At 39.0% G+C, this 11133-nt stretch overlaps 6 protein-coding genes across 7 annotated transcripts in view; 4 read left to right on the plus strand and 2 right to left on the minus strand.

Annotated features, from left to right (window-relative positions):
- The window catches only part of LOC104743395, a gene marked incomplete at its 5' end in the record, with an annotated part of 1335 nt that extends 1034 nt beyond the window's left edge, over nucleotides 1–301 (plus strand). The window contains one exon of the mRNA XM_019235473.1: nucleotides 248–301. Within this exon, the coding sequence (XP_019091018.1) occupies nucleotides 248–267 (20 nt within the window). The remainder of the gene's footprint in view (nucleotides 1–247) is intronic.
- LOC104740609 (sm-like protein LSM1A) lies at nucleotides 941–2247 on the plus strand. Its single transcript, XM_010461267.2, has 5 exons — nucleotides 941–1223; nucleotides 1357–1425; nucleotides 1518–1633; nucleotides 1736–1798; nucleotides 1970–2247. Exons 1-5 carry the CDS (start codon nucleotides 1163–1165, stop codon nucleotides 2045–2047), a joined length of 387 nt encoding a protein of 128 aa, XP_010459569.1. The 5' UTR covers nucleotides 941–1162; the 3' UTR covers nucleotides 2048–2247.
- LOC104740607 lies at nucleotides 2208–3611 on the minus strand. Its single transcript, XM_010461266.2, has 3 exons — nucleotides 3336–3611; nucleotides 2836–2957; nucleotides 2208–2739 (listed from the first exon to the last, which is right to left on the minus strand). The coding sequence occupies exons 1-3, from the start codon at nucleotides 3457–3459 to the stop codon at nucleotides 2419–2421; spliced, it is 567 nt and encodes a 188-aa protein (XP_010459568.1). The 5' UTR covers nucleotides 3460–3611; the 3' UTR covers nucleotides 2208–2418.
- On the minus strand, nucleotides 3772–5458 carry LOC104740610 (ubiquinone biosynthesis protein COQ9-B, mitochondrial-like). Of its 2 annotated transcripts, none has more exons than XM_010461268.2 (6): nucleotides 5016–5458; nucleotides 4817–4924; nucleotides 4557–4718; nucleotides 4307–4478; nucleotides 4146–4219; nucleotides 3772–4040 (listed from the first exon to the last, which is right to left on the minus strand). In XM_010461268.2, exons 1-6 carry the CDS (start codon nucleotides 5334–5336, stop codon nucleotides 3879–3881), a joined length of 999 nt encoding a protein of 332 aa, XP_010459570.1. In that variant the 5' UTR covers nucleotides 5337–5458; the 3' UTR covers nucleotides 3772–3878. The 2 variants fall into 2 exon arrangements, with proteins under 2 accessions (XP_010459570.1, XP_010459571.1); XM_010461269.2 differs by having other exon boundaries at nucleotides 3772–4045.
- Nucleotides 5682–6918, plus strand: LOC104740611 (photosystem I chlorophyll a/b-binding protein 6, chloroplastic-like). The gene is made up of 4 exons (XM_010461271.2): nucleotides 5682–5961; nucleotides 6053–6090; nucleotides 6160–6677; nucleotides 6781–6918. Exons 1-4 carry the CDS (start codon nucleotides 5723–5725, stop codon nucleotides 6796–6798), a joined length of 813 nt encoding a protein of 270 aa, XP_010459573.1. The 5' UTR covers nucleotides 5682–5722; the 3' UTR covers nucleotides 6799–6918.
- On the plus strand, nucleotides 7759–10041 carry LOC104740612 (probable polygalacturonase). The gene is made up of 5 exons (XM_010461272.2): nucleotides 7759–8229; nucleotides 8637–8757; nucleotides 8836–9084; nucleotides 9179–9332; nucleotides 9425–10041. The coding sequence occupies exons 1-5, from the start codon at nucleotides 7759–7761 to the stop codon at nucleotides 9948–9950; spliced, it is 1521 nt and encodes a 506-aa protein (XP_010459574.1). The 3' UTR covers nucleotides 9951–10041.

Consider the following 11133-nt stretch of genomic DNA (forward strand, 5'->3'; position numbering starts at 1 on the left):
AAAAAAAAAAAAAAAAAAAAAAGAATTTCATCATTACATGTGAATATGTGATGTAATTAACCAAGTGTATATATCATGGCTGGCTTTATTGCAGTATTTTAGTTAGGCCAAAAGCATATAATAAACATCAGAAGGACAGATTAGAGTGTAAGAATTTAATAATAGATGAATAAAAGAATAATTAGAAAGATGTAAAACAAGAATAATGGGATAGGGAAGCTTAATTCAATTTCTTTGATGATTACAGATATTGTCTTGGAGATGTAGATATCAACCAATAAGCTAAATGGACCTGATTGATAGTCATGGTAATAATTAATAGAATCTAATTAGAACCAGTTTTTTAAAATCTTTTTCTTTTTACTAACAGTTGAATTATTTACTGATATATGAAAAAGTAACATTTATGATTTACTGATTTAAAGACAAATAATCAAAATCTCTTATGTTGCAGGTATCAGATGAGTGATGGTGTTGTATGCTCAAGTGTTCAAGAATATGATGAAGAATAAAATGGAGATGGGTCATGAAATATCTCTCTGATAATCATCGTTTACAGATGTATATTTTACTTGTCAAATTCCAACTTTACCTCCTTTTTTTGTTGTTACTCATCTTTCATTATATGGATTTTTTTTTTTTTTTTCAGATTTTAATGTTGTGAAGAAATCTGTTTGCTCATATGTACTGCTGTAACTACAAATATATTCATCTTATCAAACAAAAAAATTCAGTTTTACTAGTATTCATATTTCATGCTATCTAAAATTCATATTTCATGCTGTCTAAAATAAGTGATGAATGATGACTGTGATTCGGAGTCCATTAAAATGATGTAAAGGAACTCAAATGTAAAATAAAATAAATGAGGTTGATTTTGTAACATTTACAAAGTTTGAGGGGTTTTATAGTATTTTTTTTTTCGGGTCGGATCTCGTCTGAGCAAACTTGACAGAAACAGAGAGTCGTCAAAACATAACGAAAACGATCCGATAGATCTCAAAGTCTCTCTCTTTCTCGGTGGAAATTAGGGTTCTTTTGATTCTCCTTTGTTCGTAGCGGTCAATTTCATCGAGGAGAAGAAAAAGGGGGAGAGTTGGGGAATTGGGAAACTGAAAGAAGTCAAAAAGGCAAATGCGAGTTGTAGAGTTGTAGAGTTCCAATGTCTTGGGCTGCTCCTGATGATATCTTCTTCTCCACTTCTCTTGCTGCTTACTTAGATAGTAATCTCTCTTTCTCTCTCTCTCTCTCTCTCAAATCTGTAGAAAAAAGGATAGACCTTTACCAAATGAATGGTTGATAAAGATGTTAGCTTTGTCTTGTACTGATTCAACAGTCTCTTTTATGTCTTTGCAGAGAAACTTCTTGTGCTGCTTCGTGATGGTAGGAAACTGATGGGTCTACTTCGGTCCTTTGATCAATTTGGTACCTTTCTTTCTCTCTTTTGCAAATGAAAGTCCAAAATCTCTGAAGCGATTTGATCTCTCGAAGTGTTTTTGTTTTCATTTTGATTGAAGCAAATGCTGTGTTAGAAGAAGCTTATGAAAGAGTCATCGTGGGTAATCTCTACTGTGATATTCCCTTGGGTCTTTACATTATCCGTGGAGAAAATGTTGTCTTGATTGGTGAACTGGTAATAGCCTTTTACTATTTACAAACCTTATTCCTTTTTTTGCATTCTGAAATGAAAGAAAGATTTTGACAATGGAATCGGGTCTCTTTTTTGTGATCTTAGGACGTTGAAAAGGAAGAGCTTCCTGCTCAAATGATTCAGGTTCCAGAAGCAGAAATCAAAAGGGTTAGTAGTGCAATGTCTCTTTACTTCTCTGAGTCCCTTGTTGATTTGCTTTAGCTTTGAAGTTTGTTTGATTTGGGAGCTTCTTGCACGTATAGATTCTTAGCTGAGTTGCTTTTCTTTGGTGTTTTTGGATTTACTGACTCCCTCACTCTTCTGTATATATATAATCAGGCTCAGAAAGCAGAGAAAGAAGAAATGCTTCTTAAGGGTACAATGCGAAAAAGAATGGAGTTCCTTGATCTCGATTAGGGAATTTACATGTGTTGCAGCATTGTAGAAACTAGAAAAGCTGAAGATGGGGAATACAGAGGATCCTTCAAATTACTATTGAAATGTTAGTTGCTATGTGCGTGTGTGTGTGTGTGTGTGTGTGTGTGGACATTTGATGAATCCTCAGAAGCTCTGTGTATGGAATAAAATTATTGCGGAACTTGAACCTGTTCTTTACTGACCATTATTTTTATCAGTCACAATTCAGAGAAACCAAAGGTACAGAGATCAAAGGTGAACTCAAAGTACAACTACAACCTTGTATGGTTCTTATATATGAAAGGAATTGAAAGTAACAAAACAACATAGTAAAACCACTGAGCCATTAAAAGGCATCTCTCTAGGACCTTTCACTCTGGGTAAGATAGCATTGTGATAAGTGACTCGTGTTGAGGAAACTGCGACACGAGATCAGACCGTTTTGCGAGCTCGAAGTCCTCAAACTGGAAACCCGGAGCGCATGTGCAGCCAACAAGAGAGAAATGGTTCTCTGAGTCTCTAGGCTCGGCCTTAAGCAGAGTCCCATCATGAGAGAAACTAACATCCTTTGTAGGAAACGAACCAAACCAGACATTTGGAGGGACCGTGTACTGAGGCTTCTGATCACCTTCTATCAAGTCAGGACCAAGACATGTGAATTTCAACTTCCCATCATCGTGGAGTTCCACTACCTGATCAAGACATGAAGAAGAAGCCATATTGAGGAACATAAATTATATTGGTCTACTCATTCTATGGTTTTGTTCAGTGCAAGAGATTCAACTTACAGTGAGGGGTTCACCCAAATAGAAGTGCCAGGTTTCAGCCATTGGTATGCGATGAAGACGAGAAACGCTCCCAGATGGAAGCATGAAGTAGATACATGTGCTCACAGCTCTGTCAACCTTAACTGCAGAGATTCATAAAAGACAAAAAAAGGATCAAACTTGCTAGACGATCGCAGACAAAGAATTAAGCATTGTTGATTAGATCGTTGAATAGAGAATCCAAGCAAATTCACAAACCAAACATACTATCATCTATGTCCCTAAAACTAATCATCTTCAGCAAATCCAAACAGTGAGATATCACAACTAATGACCGCTGAAATCCAAACAGTGAAATCTATGTCAGATCAGATTTCGGAGGATCTTACCGCTGAAATCTCAAAAATGCAAAAATCGGAAACTAATGACTACACACTATATCAATAGGATCCAAAATCAATGGAAGTGATGGATGCAAATAAACGAGAAAGAGAGAGAGAGAGAGAGAGAGAGAGAATTACAGGTCGGAGGGAGCTGAGAGGTGGTGAGGAGAACAGAAGTATCTCTTAAAGTTTGAGAGAAAAAGCCTCCTTCTGGGTGAGACATGAGGTTTAGCTTTCCAACGATTTCTGAAGACTTCACCATCTCCGACGATACCCAATCACTCACTAACCGATCTCTCTCAAAGTCTCAAGCTTTGTCCACCAAACTCCAAATCAGTTCTAACTTGGTTTTGGGTTACGGTATGTTAATTTCTCATTTTTGTTATAGACTTTATAGTACTACTCCCTCACTCTGCCATCCAAAATTGACTTTTCTCTACACAGTGACCACAGCTTTCATTTATCTCTACAATAAACACCCTACCAAATTGATTACTTCGTTTACAACTTACTTTTCTGTTCACTTACAGAACAACCAAAACACAGCAGACGTTTCATCCGCAACTACAAAATCAAGTTTCCAAACTCAATGGTTTATTCAAACGTAGAAGATAATATATATAGTTCATATCCCTTTTACTTCAAGTCATACATGTTCATATCATTTATTATTAGCATATCTCAACTCAAAATATTGTGAAGAAATGGAGCTGAATCATGTCTAAACGTGTGATCTTTCAAAACGTAGTACCACCACTTCTTCTGGACATCGTCTGCATAACTCCATTCATTAGTCCTTGAACTGATTTCCCAACTCCAGCTCCTATGTCTTGTGCAAAATACCTGGCCTGCCACAAAATGTGAAATTGAGCATGAGAAGTTTTCATTCCAATGTTGTAGGTTGGTAGCAACAAGTATGAAGCATACTGAAAAAGGTTTCTACTTTACCTCTTGTATGCTCTTCTTGAGATCAAAAGCATCTTTGACTCTGTCATCCAAGAATGCCCATGTATCCCGATGTTCTGCTCAAAACAAAATGATATCAAACTTTGAATAGTTTCTTTAATAGCATAGCAATGTATCCAAAAGAGGAGGACTAAAAACCAAACCTAAGGAGTCATCAGTGAGCATGTAAATCTCAGTGGTTGAGTAAACGCCTCCAAGAATAGTGCGCTTGACATACCAATCTAAATCCGAGGCTCCATCTCCAACAGCATGCCATATCTCATCAACTAACATTGCCCGTTGCTTAAAACTCGTTGCAACATTCAGGGGATGCGCCTATTTCATCAAAAGGATATCAGAACTAGCTATTGTCTATCATGAAACAGAGAGAATTCGGAAAAAAAGAAACCTTACTTGGATGCTTAGAGCCTGGGGCCATTTTGACATGTAAGGGACTTGCATTTCTAGGCGAATTCTAATGAGCTTGGCAATGCGTGCACTTGGAATCAGGTTTTGCAAATCCAATCCAGAATCTATTTTATCCATAAGCAACTGAAGGCATTCATCCATGAAGAACTGAAACACAAAAATGAAACTCAACAATACAACCACCAAAACCCAATGTTTCAAGCTCTAAATCTACAAAATTTTAGTGACTCAAGAGACGCCATTACCTCAACAAGTGCAGCTTCTTTCCTGGAGAAAGAGCCAACAATGGAAGGAGACACACCAACATCCCTTGACCCAGCCATCATCGCTTCCTCAGTCCAACCTAATCTCGGCTACACAAAACTCCCAAACATACGGAAACTTATTAATCTCCAAAAAAAATTGAAACTTTTTGAGGCAAAACTATGAAAAATTTATACCCACCACATGACGGAGAGACGCAGAGAGAACACGAGCCTGCTCTTCCTGAAACTCAGCTCTGGGCTTCCTGCTCTCATCTCGACGTGGTCCTTCCCCTGTACTCGTTGAAGAAGAAGACGACGCCGTGTGATCCGATTGATTAGGGTTAACAGACTGGTTACCACCCATCGGCGATTCAGCATTACCACCCACCGACGAAGTGCAGAGACCGGAAGTGTAAGAGGAAGGGATGATCGTGGACCTGAGCTTGGGAAATCGAAGGAGGCGGGTGGCTGTAAAAGCACCACCACCGCCTAGAAGACGCTTCGCCGCCGTACGGTACATCGTTCGCCGGAGTTTGAGGGATTTTGAGTATTGTGTGACACGTAGATGAGATCGTTGCCACGAGAAAATTAAAAAGGTTTACTCTGTTTTCCCCAAGTGAACTGATTTGATGAACAATACAATTTGGGCGTTTTCTTAATTTATAATTTATTTATTTTTTCCCTAGTATTTACGATTATTTGCTTATATGATAACAAACTTATTTATTTGTCTAAAACATTCATAATTTATAACGTTGTTGATGAACCACATCGAACCGTACACGTGTCGCGTAACACTGGCTTCACAAAATTCATATGGATAACAAAGCCCATAACATACGAAGTTCATATACAATCACATAAACACAAGAAAAATGTTTATTATCATCTCCGCACGAATCAAAGATGGCTCTTGCCATTGCTTCCACGCTCACATTATCTACGACGAGCAGAGTCGAATTCCCTACCGAGAGAAAACGACAAGTACCGTGGTGTGCAACAACACTGGCCGGTGGAAGAATAAATAGCGACCGCGTGGTGGTGGTTCGTGCTGGCAAAGAAGTTTCTAGTGTCTGTGAACCACTTCCTCCAGACCGTCCTTTGTGGTTCCCTGGTAGCTCTCCACCTGAATGGCTCGATGGCAGGTTCGTTACATCATACTATCATTCATAGCCAATCATTCCTTTATTGATATTTTTTTTTTGTCTATTAAACTTTCAATATTGTTTCTTGCAGCTTACCTGGTGATTTCGGTTTCGATCCTCTCGGTTTAGGTACGTAAATTAAAAAAGAAAAGCCGGTTTAAAACGAGTTTTTGACTAACTAGTGTTTGTTTTTCATAGGGTCTGACCCGGAGACCCTCAAATGGTTTGCACAAGCTGAGCTCATTCATAGCCGGTGGGCAATGCTGGCAGTGACCGGTATCCTAATACCGGAATGTCTCGAGCGGTTAGGTTTCATCGAGAATTTCTCATGGTACGACGCAGGGTCACGTGAGTACTTTGCGGATTCCACTACGTTGTTCGTGGCTCAATTGGTATTAATGGGATGGGCAGAAGGTAGAAGATGGGCCGATTTGATTAAACCGGGGTCAGTCGACATAGAACCCAAGTACCCACACAAAGTGAATCCTAAACCGGATGTTGGTTACCCGGGAGGTTTATGGTTCGATTTTATGATGTGGGGGAGAGGTTCTCCTGAACCGGTTATGGTTTTAAGGACTAAAGAGATTAAAAACGGACGGCTGGCTATGCTTGCTTTCGTTGGATTCTGTTTCCAAGCTACCTACACTACTAGTCAAGATCCAATTGAGAATCTCATGGCTCATCTGGCTGATCCTGGTCACTGCAACGTCTTCTCGGTAAGCTCAATTGTCTTGATGATCATTATTAATTTACCATCATGATGATGTTGTTACGTGTGTATTGATCAGCCTTCATGGGTACGTACTACTTCTTTTGCAGGCATTTACATCACACTGATCAGGATTAGCTCCCAATAAATATAATTTTTTTTTTCTTATATATAATATCAGCAATTATGGATGTCGAACTTTTGTATATAGTTTCACTCGCCCTTTGTTACAACTTCTGCTTAATTAATTAATTATAATGTAAAATGAAGAAGAAACAAGACAAACAAGATGAGCTTTATCACTTTAAAACCCGTACAAAAGATCCACTTGAATGAGACTTTCTACATAAACTTGCAAAATTAAATCCGAAAACATATACAGATGAGAAAGTTATGGTATATGCATGTATGTGATTCCAAGGATTCATGAATTATATATGCATATCAGCAGCATATGTGTAAATGAAGTTTAATTATTTAAAAATACAAACAAAAAAAAACTATACCTTGAGGGAGAGTTTGTTTCTGTGATATTTATATTTATTTATTTGTAACATGAGACCTAATAAAATATTTTAATTGTGCTAAATAGTGTTAATTTTTAAAAAAATTGTGAAATGAGTGCTATTTTTGTCTATGATTTAGTGTTATTTTTGTCTATGATTTAGTGTTATTTTAGAGTATTTTTTCAATTAATTATTAGTTTAATCAGTAGAATTGGCCGTGCCACACGCAAACACACATAAAGTCCCCCGCACAGTTAAAAAGGATCTTGAAGCTGTTAAAATTGAGGCCAAGGTTCTGGTGTGTGGCCGTGTCCGTGTGGGTGCACGGAAAGAATCAAAACATACCAGACTAAACCGGAAGGCTAAATATACCGGTTTGGTTCAATTCAGTTTCGCCGATTTCTCTCAGCACACCAAACTCCTTTTTTTGTCTCTCACCAGCTTCTGACACAGACTTGGCACCTCTCACTGACGGATCTTTGCGTCTAATTCACTATTTCTCTCGGGGGCTAGATCTGAGGAAACCCAACAACAAGAACCAGAACCCCTCCCCCATGTTTCCAATTCCCAGTAAATCGAATCATGGTGGAGAGCTTGCTTCCGACTCGGTTCCAATTCCATCTCCAGAGACTTGAACCGAAGCGTCGTCTTACTTCTTTACTTGCTTCTCACAAGACGACACTCTTCACATTTCTCTGGATCGCGGCCTTTGGTTCCGTCTTCCTATGGCAACGAACGGCTTACGTCGCCGGCTCCGGAGCTGGTCCCGTCGGAGGAAAGTTCACTATTTTCGGTAAGATCAAACCGGTTCGACCGCTGCCTCGACTGAGACCTGTGGTGTTCGATTTGAAAGATTTCGGAGGTGTTGGAGATGGGTTTACGCTTAACACTGAGGCGTTTGAGAGAGCGGTGGTTTCAATCTCGAAGCTTGGGAGAAATAGCGGTGGAGGTCAGCTGAATGTGCCTCCTGGGCGGTGGCTCACGGCTCCGTTTAATCTCACCAGCCATATGACACTTTTTCTTGCTGAGGATTCTGAGATTCTTGGTGTTGAGGTTAGTGGAATGATTTGATTCCTCTTTGTCTCGATACAGCGGCATAAACACAAAAAGGTTTATCCTTTTGGTCCATTGATTTTGATGATTGAGATGCTTTAAGCTCTGTTTAGCTCAAAATTGTAGAACTTTTAGCCACCACTAAGATTAGAACTTGAGATTTCTAGGTTACATGTAACTTTACTTTAGCTAAGTTAGAGTAGATTGACTGTTGTTTGCTTGGTTCTGTTGATTAGAGGTGTACATAACTTAAGAGATCTAATGTGTTTGAGGATAACAATTGCTAGATTTGGTATGCAAATGAGAGTATTGGTTTACAAAGCAGAGGTTTCTCAATGAGAATATGAGACTTTACGTGATTGCTGTGTGAATCTTATTTACCAAGTTGTGTCGCTTTAAATTATCAGGACGAGAAGTATTGGCCTTTAATGCCGCCATTGCCTTCCTATGGTTATGGTAGAGAGCGTCCGGGACCTCGTTATGGGAGCTTGATCCATGGTCAAAACCTCAAAGACATTGTGATAACCGGTTTGTGATTTCCTCCTTCGAGTTCATGTTTGTGAAATTATGAGAAATGAGTTAGTGATTAATGGATATAACAAACAGGTCACAACGGAACAATAAATGGACAAGGACAGTCGTGGTGGAAGAAGCATCAGAGAAGACTTCTCAACAATACGAGGGGACCTTTAGTTCAAATCATGTGGTCCAGTGACATTGTTATCACCGACATAACAATGCGTGACTCACCCTTCTGGACTCTTCATCCATATGACTGCAAAAACGTAACCATAAGGAATGTCACCATCTTAGCTCCTGTAACCGGAGCACCAAATACTGATGGAATTGATCCCGGTATTGTTCTCTTACCGCCTACTATCTTTCCCCGGCTATCCTGCGTTTGATAGATTTGTAACCTCTTTTGCACCGTGTATCTTTCTGTAAACAGATTCGTGTGAGGATATGGTAATTGAGGACTGCTACATTAGCACCGGGGATGATGCCATCGCGATAAAGAGTGGATGGGATCAGTTTGGCATTGCATATGGACGACCTTCAACAAACATTCTTATCCGTAATCTCATTGTTCGCTCTGTTATAAGGTAAAAGAGTTTTCTCATTTTTCATGTTTCACTGCAGAAGTTCAATCTCGTAAAACAACATAAGCTAAAGGTTTCTATTTATATTTTGACAGTGCTGGTGTATCAATCGGGAGCGAAATGTCTGGTGGAATATCTAACGTGACGATTGAGAATCTTCTGATCTGGAACTCGCGACGTGGAATCAGAATCAAAACGGCTCCAGGACGAGGCGGTTACATCAAAAACATAACCTACAAAAACCTAACACTAGATAACGTTCGGGTTGGTATCGTGATCAAAACGGATTACAACGAGCATGCAGATGATAATTACAATCGGGAAGCGTATCCGACGCTTTCAGGATTCAGTTTCACGGGAATCCACGGACAAGGAGTGCGAGTGCCGGTCCGGATCCATGGGAGCGAGCAGATTCCGGTAAGGAATGTGACGTTTCGGGATATGTCCGTTGGGTTAACGTACAAGAAGAAGCATATATTTCAATGTTCGTTCGTGAAAGGACGAGTCTATGGTTTTATATCCCCACGACCTTGCGAGAATTTTGATGTGTACGACGAGGAAGGTCGTCTTGTTAAGCCTGCTACTGAGTCCAATGTGACGGACATTGACTACGACATTTGAATGTTTTTTTCAATTCCCTGTCATCTGAGGATCATTTGTGTGTACATAAACGTAAATTTTGGGACACAATATGAATGCTTTTTTTTGGACAGTTTCCCATTCTGATAAATAATTTGTAGTTTTAGTTAAAAATAATATAGAAATATCTAAAGTGAAGGAGTAATATAATTAAAGAATACGAAATTGTAATGAATGGATGAATACAAGACTCAACACTCAAAAAATGTTGAGGCTTACAGTTGAGTGGTAGAATGCTTAGAAAAATCAGAATTGTCCATGTTGATGTTTATGCATGCGATTACCGGAAGCACGTGTTGCCGTTTTCGACTCCATGCTAAGCTCGCATATCAACGCATGAGTCCATGACACATGCATGGTATCAGCATATTCGATGAAACGGACTCATGATCCTCCCTTACAAGAGCGGATTCATCCCACCTTAGACTCGGAGACTAGGCCATATATATATACCGCTCTTAACTAGGTTTTGATCGCCAAACTCGGACCCAAAACCAATAACGCGAATTGTGTTTTAGTAGACCGAACCGAACTCAAAATTTGACACAGCCAACAAATAATATAAATTTCTTGAAATATCTAATATATACTAGTCAAATATAAAATTAATGTCACGAGAAGCATGTTCCACTAATAAAGTGAATTAGCACAGTTTCAATTTTCAAACATTTATATTTGTATATTATGCAGAACACCGACGACTCCAATAATGGTCGCGACCCATGTGGCGCTTCATCAACTGTATTCTTTCTGACTCTATTATAAAATGTCATGATATTTATAGTATTTGATAAGTCTGTCTAACAAACGCATGCGTACCTTTACAAGTAAAATATAAAGAAGCTCAGCTCACTTGCCTCATCTGGGCTAATGAGAGTATGAAAAGTCACAAGATTAATTAGGTGATCTTTGCTATTTAGGAAAGTTTTTTTGTTTAATGTCATTGACAGGCCTACAGTTGGGCCCTCCTTCATATATCAATCAGAAGAGGTCTTCTCATCTTTGGAATCAATCAAAGATTGGAAATTTTTTTTCGAAAACTCAATCTCAAACAGGGAGGGATGCTCTTCTTATCGCTCAGAGTGTAACAAATGAATGCAGGCTACAATCGTATGTTGCAACAAGCTAAGTCACCCCACATGGCTCCAACGTGTGTTTCTTGACG

The sequence above is a fragment of the Camelina sativa genome, chromosome 14 (genome assembly GCF_000633955.1).
Source record: "Camelina sativa cultivar DH55 chromosome 14, Cs, whole genome shotgun sequence".
Lineage (NCBI taxonomy): Eukaryota > Viridiplantae > Streptophyta > Magnoliopsida > Brassicales > Brassicaceae > Camelina > Camelina sativa.